The sequence below is a fragment of the Polyergus mexicanus genome, unplaced genomic scaffold, assembly GCF_030449975.1.
Source record: "Polyergus mexicanus isolate NDT 795.1 unplaced genomic scaffold, iyPolMexi1.0 SCAF_13, whole genome shotgun sequence".
Taxonomy (NCBI): Eukaryota; Metazoa; Arthropoda; class Insecta; order Hymenoptera; family Formicidae; genus Polyergus; species Polyergus mexicanus.
The window spans coordinates 6,912,126-6,928,017 of NW_027223333.1; the positions used below are offsets into that span (position 1 = coordinate 6,912,126).

The window sequence follows — 15,892 nt, forward strand, 5'->3', positions numbered from 1 at the left end:
AGTTTAAAAGAAAGATACCTCGAAGGCCACCTTGAAATTCCACTACAATTATCAGCCCGTTTCAAGACTACTTTATACCTAAGCTCACTCCAAGTCTTGACTACGGATACCATCTATACTCTCGGCACTTCTATTGCTCTGTTTCTCTCTCTCTCTCGTTCGCTCGTTCTCCATCCTCGCACGGTGAGAACTTTACCTACCGCACTCTACATCCGTTGCCTAGAGTCACGTCTGACGGCTTCGAGATCTCTTCGCTATCTCTTCGCCGCAACAGTCGCCACCCTCGATCAGACATCTTCCCGTTTCACTTCGTCCTCATCTCGTCGTTTATTCTTCCCTTCTTATTCTTTCTTCATCTATTATTATCTCCCAGATTAAAACATTCGTATATCTCTTGTCTCGATCGCAATTAAATTTTTATTCTCTATGCAAATTTTCAAGACTTGGAGAAACATCTTTTATTGATACCAATTTGATACAAATGGCATCTCTCGTATGTCGCGATCATGATGAATATTTAAATAATAATATTGTACCTTTCTCTTTCGAATTGTTATCCTTAATACAGCAAACTTTTCCCGATTTGTTTTTCGCAATCGCAGCTGTTCATCGTTTCTTTGCCAACGCGAGAACCAGATACGCATTTCCAGCGATACTCATCGTCAGAAGGCATTTTTCTACATCCACATGCCAGCACGAATATACGCGCGTTCGCACTAGCAGATTGAGCACTCTTTCGCGTCGTACAATAATCGCGGGTATCGTCGGAAATTGGGCCCGGATACAACCGCTCAACTGGCAGGCAAGGGGGCAAGATACTAAGCAGCCGCTTCCTCTTTTACGTCCCCCTACCGTTTGTAAACAGATTGTTAACGGTAAAGCACGCGTCGCTTTAGTGGTGATCCTGTTTCCGGCAAAAAATCATTGTTCGCGCGGTGACTAATCTTACAAAATGGACCAAAAAATGAATCACTCGATACGAAATACACAATGACGCTGGGGATTTAACACTCAACTGCAATATATATGATTTTTCATTTAAATCTCTCATTTTTCTCTCACTCTCTTCCTTTCTCCCTCTGCAATAATTCTTTTTTCTAAACATAACATCTGAACATAATTTATATATTCGTTTTAGCCGGTAATATATTTATTTATAAAATATTATCTTATAATTTTAGTAGAGAGTATTATATTTTTGATTTTAGTATTAAATACATGGTAAATTATAATAGCATAAAAATGTCACACACATACTTACTTACAAAATATATGTTCAAATTCAAAGATATAACTTGATACTTGGCATCTTAATTTTATTTTACGTGGGATAGTAATCTAACGGGCAATAAAAGATGATAATTAATTAGACACATAGAGCAACGTGGAAAATATCTAAATAGGTTAATAAAAAAAATATGGCGACAAATAAGGAATCTAATAAACATTATACAAATCAACAAGTGACATGTGCACTTAAGCACTCGCGTTTATGTTCTTCTTTTATCACTAAGAGATTCCATAGCTATCTATGGTAACGGGATATCCTGAGATGCATTTACCTTTTATGTTGTTTTTTATTAATACGATTAAATAAAATAAAAAGGAAAGTTATTGTAATCAATATATTATAATGAAGGAATAGGAATCGAATTAAAATCTTTCCTGTGTAATTATGTTAAATACATGTTAAAGAAAATATCGTGTAATATAACGTGTGATGTCATTTTAAATTCTCTACATGTGTTTTACATATAAAACATACAACACATATAACATATTCGATTAGTATTTAAAATTTTGTTTATATTTTTAACACGTAACAGCGATTCAGCACTGATATATATCGCGCAATTAAAGATGTCATTGTTAATCAAACGGTGGCAACTACGACGGGAGATGGCGAGAGAGAGGGAGAGAGAGAGAGAGAGAGAGAGAGACTCGATTGACAGGACGTTAATTATTCCCTCGCAATTCGTCAAGCAATTACCTATTCCGATTGCAGGTAAGCGCATCTCGATATCCCGTCGTGGTGAAACTGGGCCACGCTCACAGTGGAACCGGCAAAGCTCGTGCGGAAACAAATCAAGAATTTCTAGATCTCGCTTCGCTGGCGGCTATGGCGAACACTTACGTCACAGCGGAACCTTACATCGATACCAAGTACGATGTGCACGTGCAGAAAATCGGAAATAATTACAAGGCTTTCATGTAAGTTCGCGATAAATTTGATATATACAATATATAGAAAAATTTTTCAAAATCAACGTAGAATATTTCAAAATAACTTAGCAACGTCATTTTATAGAATAAATAATTGTAATTACACACTTTTACCGCTCTGATCCTTATAGGCGAAAAAGCATAAGCGGCAACTGGAAATCGAACACCGGCTCGGCTATGCTAGAACAGCTTTCCGTGAGCGAGCGACATCGCACATGGGTCGATCACGTGGCGCAATTATTCGGAGGATTGGATATCTGTGCGATCGAACTGCTGGTCGGCAAGGATGGCCGGGAACATATAATCGAGGTCAACGACAGCGCGCTGTCTTTAATGGGAGATTCCCAGGAAGAGGATCGACGTCACATCGCGGATCTGGTCACCGCGAAGATGCAGGTGCGTGCGAGATTGCGAGTGATTACGCGCTCGTAATTGCGATCGCGATCTCTCATTACGTATAAATTATAATTTGTATGATCTGCGCAGGTTTACTGTCGACCACCGAGCGTGTTGACCAAGACCACCTCGCGAGGATCGATGTCAGGTTCTAGCCAGGTGGGCAGTCCAGTGGAAGATCGAACTGCACCACCAACGGCACCTTTGGGATCCCATGGAAGTATAGGTTCTATGGCTAGTATAGGAAGCTTAGGTTCCGTAAGTTCCACCGCACCAATATCGGGTGACGTCGCTACTTCCGACAGTCATCATCAGTTACAACGGCGAGATTCCCAAGGTATTTTTCACAAAAATTACTCTTCAAAAATAAAACGTCAGAATAATAATCAGACACGTGATAAAATTGAAAATAGATATGACGAGCTTAATTAGCTATATGTTAGTTATAATCATAATTAATGCCAACAAAATTTGATGAATTAAAAAAAAAATATATATATATATATATATATATTTGCTCCTATATTTCTCAAATATTGATTTGCTACTTTTTATCGAATGACAATATACGTTTCTCTCAAAGTCTCGCCTATATTTAATTTTTTGATTTTTATTTTCAATTTTCGCAGCTTCTCAATCGAGCACGGTGAGCAGTGCGCCGTCCGTCGGTCGACGTCCCGAGGAACCACCGACCTCCAGGATTCCATTCCACCGGCAAGGCAGCCAGTCGCAGACCCAGGGCGAGGACACCGAGGACACGATGAAGAATCTGCGAAAAACCTTCGCCGGCATTTTTGGGGACATGTAGACCGTGAGATATGGCCGACGTAGCGAGAGCGTAGACGTCGGACGCTCTCGCGTTGAGGTAGCTAAAGATAATACGTCGGCAAGACTAACACGAACTCACGAATTACTTCGGAGATCCCTAAGCATGTTTGAAAGCGACGATTGAAACCCGATGCGCCGATCATGCGAAAGTACATGACGCGGAACATGTAGATATCTATATATTTGCAGATTGTCGTAGAAAACTCTCGCGCGAAATTGCATGCCGCGCGAAGTGCACTATTAATGCACTAGTAATCATTCGAATTTGATCGAAGAAAATTGATGGAAAATTAAAGACCAAGCGGGAGATGAGATTGGCAACGATAATTGCGTGCTTCGCGGAAACATCGAAAGATGAGAATTTTCCGCGTTCAACGATTTATTAAGCTAACGCGCTGTATAATGAGATAGGTCCTGTATATTGAGAGAATCAAGGTCGTGTATATGTACGCATACATTGGAGAATAAAGTAGTAAGTGCTATATTATAATCCGTGTACACGAATTAAATAAAAGTTAGGCGAGTGCAGTAAAAAAAAAATGGCAACTTATTTAATAGTCAGCTTTGATGTTCGTTGAATTTTGCTACCGCGATATCCAGTGAAGCATTTGCATTGGCGTAAACCGTATATAAACGCGCTTTCTCACCATAAAATACAAGGCGATCATTCCGTAGGCCCCTGGCGTCTCCTCAACCAGTTTTACTTCGAGCATCCACTTTTAGGCTTAACGTTTCGATCGTCGTGTGTCATATTGTCATTTAAGGGAAAAGGCATTGCGAGATATAAATTAAGGCAGGCAATGGGCGTCTTTCGGGCGATCTCGCAGTGTTTGTAAAAATATTCATACGCCAACGTCATTCGAGATAATCGAAGACGACAAAAAAAGAGGAGATTCGGGCATTATTCTGAACATTTGGCTAACCGAGACTGCGAGCGGTCGTTTGGTTTCATCGAGGACTATAGATCGGAAAAACAAATGTGTAGTTGTCTCTACTTTTAAGCGCACAAGTAGTTTTTAAGATAAATCATGGGGAGGGGGAGGGGGGATGTTTCTCCACATCGCGGACAAAAAATTGAATTTTCGAGATCCATATCCGCGAGTTCTTTCTCTCGTCACGCGATTGATCGACCGAGATATATATAGCTCGTCGAAAATATAATTAATTCGCTAATAAGTTTCTGACGAGAACATCTCGCATATAGAATTCACATTGATGATAAAAAAATTTCATCGCGTATTCCGAGAGAGAGAAAGAGAAAAAGAATGGCGACACTTTCTTTTCTTAAATTTTTACACATCGCGAGCCGTCGTCAAAATTGCATAAGACGACAAACGCGCTGTCGATGGAAAATTCACGAAAATTTAGTCGCTATGTTTTTTAGCATTAAGGAGTCATGCGAATTCGCATATGCGTTGGATCTTGGCGCGAGAAACGGAAGGATCGATCGAAAAGTAATTCGACTAGAACGGGCATTCGATTGCATACAACGTGGAAGAAAATAATATGCCGATACATAAATCTGCAAATATATACATATACGCAAGTAAACAGGCTGAATATAATGTACCGGCGAAGTGTATCAGTTAAACGTAGCCACGCGGAGTATAGGAGAAAGGTAATTTTCAGCGAATAATTGGATTTAACTTAATATAAGATTAACGAACGAAAACCGGGAAATAATCGACCGTGGTTTCAGCTCTGGAAAAAGGAAGGCTCAACAATTTGCAATTTAAGAAATGTGAAAAATCTGAACTTCGCTGAAGAAAAAACATAGTCGCTAAATGTGATGAAAGATTCGAGAAATATCAATTAATGTGATCAATTGATATAAATATATAAAAAAAGGAGAGAAGAAGAGAGTAAAAATCTTAATCCATTGACGAGAAGAGAGAAAAGAGAATGTGAATTTATTTGAAAGTATAATCTCATTTTTGGAAAACTCTATATATAACGGAAATCTTACATTACGTACGGTTTCGTCGTGTCCTTTTCGCAGTTGTCTAACTGCGTAAGTAATAAATAATTGACGGTTTGATTTTCATGTGCCTTGACACTAAAGTGTCCTTCGTATCACATCGTTCGCGAAAGACGGTTGACAAGTTTTAAAACGGATAAAACTAATTTTTGAAAGGTATGAATTACGATGAGAATGCTGGTCAATGCAACGAACGTTGACGGATTACGTAGATATAGACAACGGTATTTTGAGGCAGGCATTGCACTTTACCGCGTGATCTATTGTTTGTACTTTTTTATGAATCTCAATCTCATTCCATTTGTATATTCGCTGAGACACACTGTTTCTTCATTGATCTTCGCCGCAGCGGAGAAGCGCGCGCGCCGTCCAAGCTTACTTTCGTTACAACATTTATACATTTTCAAGATCAAGAATGCGTTATATTTATAAGTAAGTGGTTGTATATATAAATTTACGCGGGAATATAAAATTGCGATTCTAACAGTGTTTTCGATTTTGCAATATATAATGATAAAATGTCTTCCGTGCGTTGCGAACTGAATATTTGAAGCAGCAGATCTCGTGTAAGCGAAACAAAAATGTTTTAGCCTTTAATAAGTAATCTTTCTCATTAAATAGTTCAATAATTATATTTCTGTAAACGTATTCTTAAAAATATTCACTGTCTAATTCATATATTAGAATATTCCTTTTCACCGTTTTTCTTCACATTGGAAAAATTTCTTAAAATTTTAGCAAGTTTCGCGATAAGAGCAGAAATTTGCGCAATCAAGGTTAAACAGGGAAGCAAAGACTGCACAGTTTAACACTCGACGCACAGATCTCCAGTTCCGTTTTTCAGAGCTGACGCCACGGTACGGAGAAGAGCAATCAAACAATCATTACGCGGAGGTCAATCGATCAACACTGGATGCGTAGACGCGGTTATAGATGAAGAATATCTCAGGGGTGCGAGTCTAGGCACTAGATAACATAGGAACTAGAAGCGGCAACGCGTGTGTCCACGAATAGCCTAGTCAAATCATCGACATCGATTTCAGGCGATAGAGCGGATAGAGTTAGGATTCGCTTGTACGAAGAAATCCTTGTGATTGTGATCCTCGGGATTGTCTGTATGAAAAAAAAAACTTTACGCGCGCATTTTGTTCGATCGATCGTTTTTCTCGATAAACTCTAATATAATGAACGAGCGTTAATTTTATTTATTTCTTTCTTTCTTTCTTTTTTTTTTTTTTAATGATATTAATCAAACTTTCCATCAAGTTTTGTGTAAAATTAAAAAAAATATAATATATAATTATCCTATATAAAAATTAATTGTGATTAATAATCTAAGTTTTCAAAATATTGATAATTTGATTACATATATTAAAAATATAAATTTTCTTATCTTCATCACTTGCAATATTTCAAGAATAATTTTCGATATTTGATTTCAATATAACAAATCCGAAGATATACGATTCGTCGCGAACTGATCGTTCGAACGATTGCACGCCGATCTTGACTAGCAATACAACATCGGGCATTTCGTTGCTTAGATCATAACTTATCAAAGCGTTATCCAGTGGTATGTTTAGTTATGATCGTGACTGTGTAATGTCGTGAGCGGCAGCATTTCTTATTTTCGTTTATGCACCGATTGCACCGTAGCTAGCAAGTAATAATGCACCAGCAATATCTATAAATTAGCACAGTATAACCATATATCGCAATCTCTTCAATTTTCTAGGATATGTGATCGTGTTGCTGTGTATACATGATCGCGCCCACGAGTAATAAACAAATAATGGATAACGTTTCTCCTTGCCGTACATAAAATGCGTTCGGTCAGCGCGATCTCGCATAAAATATACATATATGTATATGTGCGTATATATACAGCACACACACGCGTACTTAATGAGAGAATTCTCCGTAATTTCGTTTCTGACGACCTCCGGCGCTTTTCAGCCGGAATGATACTTATCTTCGTGTTGTGAACATTATTCTCGCAGGACCGCAGTCTTCAAAGTATTACAACTGTGCCAGCATCCTTTAGATAGCGCAAATACATTCGTGCGATACGCAAGATTCATAATAACGCGGTTACGCAAAGAGAGTTCTAAATTATGTACGATAAACCGTGTAACACCGTTCCGGAAACTCATCAATGCGCCATTTCCAGTTGTAAATTAGTGATCTTCGTAATATCGATCGTTGTGCATATACAGTTGAGTCGCGTTCTCCTCTTCGTGCAGGGGAACGTCAGCTTACTGACAAACCATAAATCTCTCACCTCCTACCCCTCATTCCCATCCTCACAATCTCGACGATCCTGCGATTATCGCGAGAGGATCGTGCAATAAGTTACGATTCGCGCGTGTTTCTCGCCTCTCGGTAGACTTTACGTAATGCTCTTATATACGTATATCCTTCACTGTGCTTTCTGAGCATTCGTCACTGTACATCGAGGAGAAATCTCTTACGTACATATCATCTTGGCGGTGCGCGATCGCTGAACTTCGGTGCCTCATTTCCTTCTCTTCTGTTTGTTTAGTCGAGCAGTAGTGGTATGGAGTCCGTTATAATCCTTGTATTTTTCCCTCAGCTTCTTCTCTCCAATGAAAATATATATATATATACAATGGAATAGCTAGATGTATTAAGATTAATAAAAATATCCGATTGTAGACGGGAAGAAGGTTATCTCGTTCGAGATAAATTAAATTACTGAGATCATTCTTATAACATTAGTTAAAGTTTCTTAATTGGGAGTTACTTACAATAACTTTAGAGTTCACACTTTAACTAACGTTTATAAGAACGGCTCATGATTAGACTCCACGCAACTACTGTCAAGCTAACAACGAATAATCGGATTATATTGTTACGCTTTCGGAAACGCTGAAATCTCGATACTTGAGGAAACGGAGAAATGAATGCGTTCGCATTTTTGTGTTCGAGAATTATTTTAAGAACTTAAATGCTCGATCAACGTTACATAATATTGTGGCCGCCCAAAACACCAAAGTCTATATATATGTATAACTTTATAAGTAATTTACAACGAAAGCGTGAATTCATAAGACGCGTTTCCAACGGTCATCTTTATTTCTGAGCTGTGGCAGGCCAATAGAGGATAGAGTACGCATCATCGATTTACCCCCGATTACACGACGGCTCGTTTCTTGATAATACTCAGTACGTATCTCTGTGTGTACGAACTTAATGTTAAACTCGGATGGTAAACTTGCGAGAAAAGTAACGATAATAGCAGTAGGCATGTAGGCGCGACGAGTATATACGTTGCAGCCTAACACCGTCGCATTACCTCCTTGATTTCAATGCGTGCTAGCCACATGTATGATACCCATTCACACACATGTCTATATACGAGCGCACACACACATACATATACATACACATATGTTTACACAAAAATTAAATCGTATCGCAACGCTATCTAAGTAATATTACTGTACGATATGGTGTCGATGTTATTTAATCCCCGTTATTACATTAAAGTCAGCCTATCGTGCCGAGGAAAGCAAGATATCGAGATATATTTATCGCGTTAAGATTTCAGGAAGACACAGGTCTAACTAATTTACATAGATTCGTTAGGGATCGTAAAAATTAACATAATCGATCGGAGCGTTGAATTTATGCAAGATATATGATATAATATGTAATCCACACAGAATACAATTTCGTAGATTAGTAGAAGACCGCGTCGATGAAAAGCTAAAGGCCGTCATCATCGTCCTTTTTTCAAGCGGAAGGATATTTAACGAGCGCGTTGATCATGCTTCCAAAAGAGAGAAAGGGAGAATCGAAACGCGACGATTCGATAACCACGAATGGACCACCCACGCGAGAGAAAGGGTTGAATCGAGGCCGTCGTATGTTTGAAAAGTCTCTTGGCTCTTGCGAATCGGTTGACAGTCACGTGGCTAATCTTGAATACCAGCAATGATGACTTTTGACGTTACCGCGTGCAAAGTGCGTGCAATTTAACCATCACAATAAAAAAGAAAAAGAGATCGAGTTGTAATGGATGACGATACGAAAGGATTATTCGTTCATGATGAATTGGAGTGCGATAGAAAAAAATGCAAGATGTACCAGTTTCAGAATGGTCTGAATGTATAGCGACGACTCTTTCTGTCCCGATTACAGAAATTTATTGCATCTACATCGCATTTTGACATTATATATCGCCGGTTTCATACCTCGAGATTTGTAACAGCTTGTATATTTTCTATCACCTCGCAGATTACATTCAACTATGACCGTCAATTATGAAGGTCCATCAGTTTACATTAAAAAAAAAAAAAAAAAAAAAAAAAAAAGTAAGTGAATATCTTTACATAATTATATCAAAGTCGAGATCACGAAATTTCTTCAAAATCATCAATAATTAATAATAATCAATAATTCACGAAATAATCAGATTTGATTCAATATTATGTGATTTAAAATGAGAAATAAAAAAGTTTGATTCATGCTAATCGATTCTCTGATTTCATAAACAAGATCGATGAGAACGTAAATCGGTAGAATTTTCCTCAATTGAAGAAATCGCGAACGGTATAGCGAGAATCGGCGCGTTTACTTTTTAACGATAAACTTTCAACGGTACTTTTAAGGTCACAAGCGTATTTTTAGTGGTCATTGAGAGGACAACGAATCAACGGAACGAGTCCTGAGCGTTGGAAACGAATGAGAGAGCGAATGGAATGAAAGAAGGAAATCAAAGGACGATTATATATGGAACAACGTCCGAGTAGTATGTCGCGCGCGCATAGATTAACGCGTGCTTTAAGTTATTACTTACATATATCGTAAGAAATGAAAATCTGTATAAGTAAGTACCGGAGTAAGCGCAATACGTGAGGAGGATTAAGTCACACACATAAAATGCGAGTTCTATCTGTCATCGTTAATTACTAAGGATTATCAGAGTTTGGAGAAGCTCTAAAGTTAAGCTGGAATCAAGCATAAGAGTATAAGTTTATAATCTTTAGAGAGGATACGCGAAGGAGTGTAGTACAATATTAACAAGAACATGTATAAATATATATGAAGATTATAAAATATATATATATATATATAAAGACAAATATATAATATATTATATATATATTAAATGCAGACGCATATAAATACAAAAACATGTAATTATTCCTATGATATGCAACGTTAATCGTTAGATGTACATCGGGATGCTTGTTGCGAGCTTTGTCATTTGATTAAACATTGTGTGATTCGAAATATCGCTTTTGAACATCTTGAGATGTTGAAAAGATTACGAGAATGAAACACGAGTTTGTGAAGCAACTCAAGCTGTTTCTATTAACAAAAAAAACAAGAAGAGTGGTCGGCAACGAGCATCTAGATCGATGTATGTGTACGTTGATCATCAAGAAAATCTTTTTCGAGATACAAATGTAGAAGTAGAGAATATAGATCATTTTCAGAGCCAGATAATAAGATCGAAGCATGCTGTTTTTTTGCCTAACGTGTGCTATTCATATAAGCGTACATTCGAAATATGCGATAGATATCGAAAGATGAGATTATCGTCTTAACTTTTGTGAATTTTGAAGGGCATTGCACTTGCGGCATTGCTTTCTTCTAAAGTTTTTGTATCGGTATTTTATATATTACGATAATTATATATTACGATAAAGAGTTTTGTGTAAAATCAATGTGAAACGCAATATTGTCGAGTAAGATTTCTCGATTATTAATATAATCGACAGATATTTTTATTTAGAGAGCTTTCAAGTGTGACACACATTCTTTCAAGGATAACAAGGCAATATAAAGATTCTCATAATTTTTTGCATTTTTCAAGATTTCAGTCTCGAATAATTAATTGATTAATGGATACGATAATAGTTTCTCAGAGCTACAATTTGGCGTGGCTTGTAATTAATCGAACAAAGATATCATCAGAACAATAGAGTAGAACAATAGCAATTAATACGTCGCAGTCTTCTGAATAACAAAAAAAGAAAAGAAAAGAAAAGAAACATGAATGTGTATCGACCATTACTCATCCCTCATTATCTGTTGCTATAATAGATTACAAAATATTTCCAATGTTTCCTAATCATTATGGTTGTTACGATAAATCTTACTCTTGAATGTGTTAAAACAATAGATCGTCATTCTATAAATGTCCATTACGTTACATACATACATAAATATATATAAATATATATACGTTACGTTGTCATTGAAGTTACCATTACCAATGTATTACCATATTAATGTGAAATATAGCAATTAATGCGAATGTCGAAGTGTTATAAATATTAATGTGTAATCGTCAATGACACTGTGTACACGCAATGTTTTTTCCAATTAACGATTAGGCGATTACGTATATAGATGAATCGCAAAGAAAAAAAACAAAAAACGAAATAATATTAATCGTCAATAATAATAGCAGCAATGGTAACAAGTGAGATATCCATAATATGCATTAGATACGGGACGTTATGTGTACTTCGAAAACGTCCCGATGTAGAACCTGTTACATTATTATGTTTAACGCGATATACGTAAGCTGAACTGTAATAATAAAAAAATATAAACATAAAATATATATATATATCACATGCATGTCGTTATTTTTTTTTTAATATCCTGGCATATCGTGACATCCTCATAGCGCCACATGTTCATAATATTCGAACAGATTTAAACGATTCAATTTAAACGATTCAATTTAAACATGAAATTAAGCTTACCAGCGTCTTCAATTTTTATTTTAAAATATATGTTTAAGAAACATTCAGAAATATATCATTTGTTTATATAAAATCAATCATTTCTACTAACAATAAGATCAAAAAGTAGGGCATGCATAGAGACAAAAAAAATTCATCAATTATCGTGCCTTATATGCATAGTTATTATTGTCTCGCATTGAAAGTAAATCAAACGAGTTACAAAATGATGTAAAATTTAAACTAACGATTTATCGAGTTCTGTGTTCAGAGAATAATTTTTGTACATTCCCGCGCGGCTAAGCTCGGTGCTGAAAGAATGATTTTGAGGAAAATATGTAGTCGGCACTGTATGAATTGTCGGTGCGTACCAGCCGTAATCCATGGATGTTGTCCAGTAACAAGGATGAGAGGGAGGATTCTCGTGACCGTAACCTTTAAAAACTCCTGTAGAAGTCATTAACAATTAATAAATAATTATTGTATTGCGTATTGTATTTAATACTTATAAAACTAAAGATATATATATATATATATCATTATCTTAATTTCATACGAAAATTAAACTCAATATTAGCTGCATTAATTTGCTCATGATAAGTGACTGCTGTACAAAGTTATTTTAAAAAAACTATATAATATATATTATGTAAAATATTTTCCGCGCGATTTCCTCGCGGATATATGCTTGTGAATATAGAAACATCTCGCTTACGAGCTCTAATCGGCTTCTCGAGCCTATGAATCAATTTCCGTACAATCATATGGTATTTGATACGCCACGCTACTGCACTGATATTGACCGTGAATTGTTCCGAGATCGTCCACTAAAGAATCGCGTATCTTGAAACCAGGATCCACAGTTATATTCTTCATTCTCGCGAACGCCGCCATGTCCACGTAACGGAGATCGTTGTTGTTTAGAAACAGAAAAAGTAAATTGTCCAGACCTTGAAAGCTATCGGATTTTAGCACGGTCAATTGATTGCCGTTTAGCCAGAGCGAGCTCAGCGACTTCATATGTCGAAAGATACCGGTGGGAATTGCCCTCAATCGATTTCTGCCCAAGTCGAGTTCGTTTATCTCGTTAAGACCGCGAAACACGTCGGGATGCAGGGACGAAATCTTGTTACACGACAGATAGAGGAGATCTATGTGCGATAAACCGTTGAACGCGCCGATTGGTATTTCCGATATCTCGTTCGAATCCAACACCAGCGTTTCTAGATGTCTAAGCCCCTTGAACATGTTTCTCCGCAACGCTAGCTGGTTGTTGGTGATATAGAGCTCGTGCAACTCCGAGAGACCCTTCCATGCGCCGGGTCGGAAGGCTGAGATATTGTTGTGATCCAGCAATAGAGTCTCCAGACTGCTCAGCCTCGCGAAAGCACCCTCCTCCACGTTAATGATCGTGTTGTTTCTCAGGTCTAAATAGGTGAGTTCGTCAAGAGCGCCAAAGTAATGTCGGCCGATACTCGACAATCGATTGTCGCGGATATAGAGAGCGGACGAGTTGCTGACCTCGATGAAGGCATTCCTAGCGACGTCAGCGATCCCGAGGTTCTCCAGATGCAGTTCGATGTCCTCGATCGTCTGAACGGCGTTGACGTCCTCGAATGCGACGTCGTGAAGAACGTCGCCGTTCTCCAAACAGACATACAGGTGATTGTAAACCTGACAGTCAGCGTCCTCCGTGAAAACGATCGCGACGTTGGCCGATAAGAAGAGATAAACGAGAAGAAGAAAGCACATGGTGCACTCGGAGGCTGAGTGTGCACTGATCTCGTGTGCGTCGGAAATTTCTTCGCATACACAATGTGGCTCGAGATATTATTAAGTGAATATATATCAACGATAAGCTGATACACACATATACACGTGCATACTTCGGCATAAAACATTTTGCATTATCTTAGATTTAATAATTAATTTATAAACTATTGAAAACTGCGATAATAATGGATAATGTTATCTTCTAATATATACAACAACATAAAATATATTAATTCACTATACAAAAATTTTATTAGAAATCAATTAAACACTAGCTAAATATGCAAAATTTTAAAAGATATTTGGCTTCTCAAAATAAATGTAATTAGAGTTAATTAATATACATAAAAACATTAATAAATAAATATTTAGCTCATTAATTGTAATACGGATGCCTCCTTTATAATTAAAATTACGAACAAAAAATTATTTTTAATTCATCATATAATATATCATCAAAATAATATATTATATAATTACATATCTTTTTAATTATTAAGAGTAATAATAATGATGTGTGAGATAATGACCTTTTTGTTGAATGACAAAATATATATTTGTTGTTTAATAATGATAGATTTAATTTTAACGTTTAATGTATATAAGACATCATAATAGAATAGATAGAGATGATATATATTATAATAAAAATCATCTTAAACGGAACACACTTTTCGGAAGAATTGTTTTTTCAAAAAATATCCAACGCCCGTATAAATTAACATTTTTGCATAAAAACAAAACTTCTGCACTCTGCAATAAACAGACAATATATCTGCATACCGGAAAACGACAAGAACTTATCAATGATGAATAATAAGACCATATCAGAATCTCACACTTTACAACATGCAGCGATAAAAAATTCAGGCGCCGTTCGGTCCGCATATATTAACTTTGTGTACGGTTGGAGACGAGTTACTTGCAAAAGATTCATTAGGACATATATAAAAATGTTCGTAGGCAGATAAGATTCGACGGGTGCAGTGATCGGTTCTGCGTCGATTTATTAATAGCCGAACATTATCATGCCAGTTACTTGTGACTTCTCTGGACCAAAATATATACAACGAAACGATATATTCTTGTACGAGAGAATGCCTACAACTAATGTATTCGCTAACGCATTCAGAAAATAATTCTGCCATCAGTAAAACTACGTATTATTTCTATTTATTTAAATAAATAATAATCTATTTAATGCGAAATAACAATGCTTTTGCATTTATATTAAAAATTACGTATTTTGATATAATTCATTCATAATAATTATAGTTTCCTTTTTTATTTTTTCACATTTTGTATAAACGCATGAAAGTTCGTAAATGCATCAGGATAGAACGTATGTAAAATAGGACGTATATATTAAACAAAGGGCGCGTACCATAGAGGAGAAATATCGAATTTACATAGCAATTTTATTTGAAAAAAGACCAATAGCTTCGTATTACGTAATTGTGTTTGCAATATTGAATTTCAAGAACCGTAACATGTAAATCGCATCAAATTGCATCCGAGAAAAACGAGATCCACTTGTTACCATATACATGTTGAACGTTTTCCAATTTTCAAGAATGTTTTGTAAGAATTTAACTTAAAATGAAATATTATCTACAAAGTTGATATATATTAATTTTTGAAACTTACTTGGATATGTGAATTTTGATGGAAGATTGTAGGTTCGATAAACCTCATCAGTGCGCGGACCAAGTGCGGTCAATTTTTCACTTTGATAATCCGGAAATTTTTCATCGCTACAAGAGCACGGTACGTCGACCATTTCTCTATTGTATTAACTTAATACAATATATTTAAATAATTGTTAGATAATCTTCAATAATTAATAATTATGCTGCACGCTTAAATTCACTCGCGTAAAAGTCCGCCATGATTACTTGGTTGCCGTAGAAACGATATTAGGCGTACAATCGATTAAACAAAAATCCATGTATGTATAAGCGTATATATA

General features: G+C 36.4%; 2 protein-coding genes across 2 annotated transcripts in view; one reads left to right on the top strand and one right to left on the bottom strand.

Annotated features, from left to right (window-relative positions):
- The window catches only part of Syn (synapsin), a 47,516-nt gene extending 37,754 nt beyond the window's left edge, over positions 1 to 9,762 (top strand). The window contains exons 7-10 of the mRNA XM_070305568.1: positions 2,006 to 2,211; positions 2,355 to 2,619; positions 2,710 to 2,956; positions 3,249 to 9,762. Of these exons, the coding sequence (XP_070161669.1) occupies positions 2,006 to 2,211; positions 2,355 to 2,619; positions 2,710 to 2,956; positions 3,249 to 3,427 (897 nt within the window). The 3' untranslated portion in view covers positions 3,428 to 9,762. The remainder of the gene's footprint in view (positions 1 to 2,005; positions 2,212 to 2,354; positions 2,620 to 2,709; positions 2,957 to 3,248) is intronic.
- A 2,747-nt stretch (positions 9,763 to 12,509) lies between these two features.
- On the bottom strand, positions 12,510 to 13,903 carry LOC138938573 (leucine-rich repeat-containing protein 15). The gene is made up of 2 exons (XM_070305649.1): positions 12,866 to 13,903; positions 12,510 to 12,597 (listed from the first exon to the last, which is right to left on the bottom strand). Exon 1 carries the CDS (start codon positions 13,900 to 13,902, stop codon positions 12,889 to 12,891), a length of 1,014 nt encoding a protein of 337 aa, XP_070161750.1. The 5' UTR covers position 13,903; the 3' UTR covers positions 12,510 to 12,597; positions 12,866 to 12,888.
- Between the last annotated feature and the right edge of the window lie 1,989 nt (positions 13,904 to 15,892).

What these genes read in the sequence shown, in the direction of transcription:
- LOC138938573 (XM_070305649.1), bottom strand. Translation starts at nt 13,902, where the DNA reads ATGTGCTTTCTTCTTCTCGTTTATCTCTTCTTATCGGCCAACGTCGCG.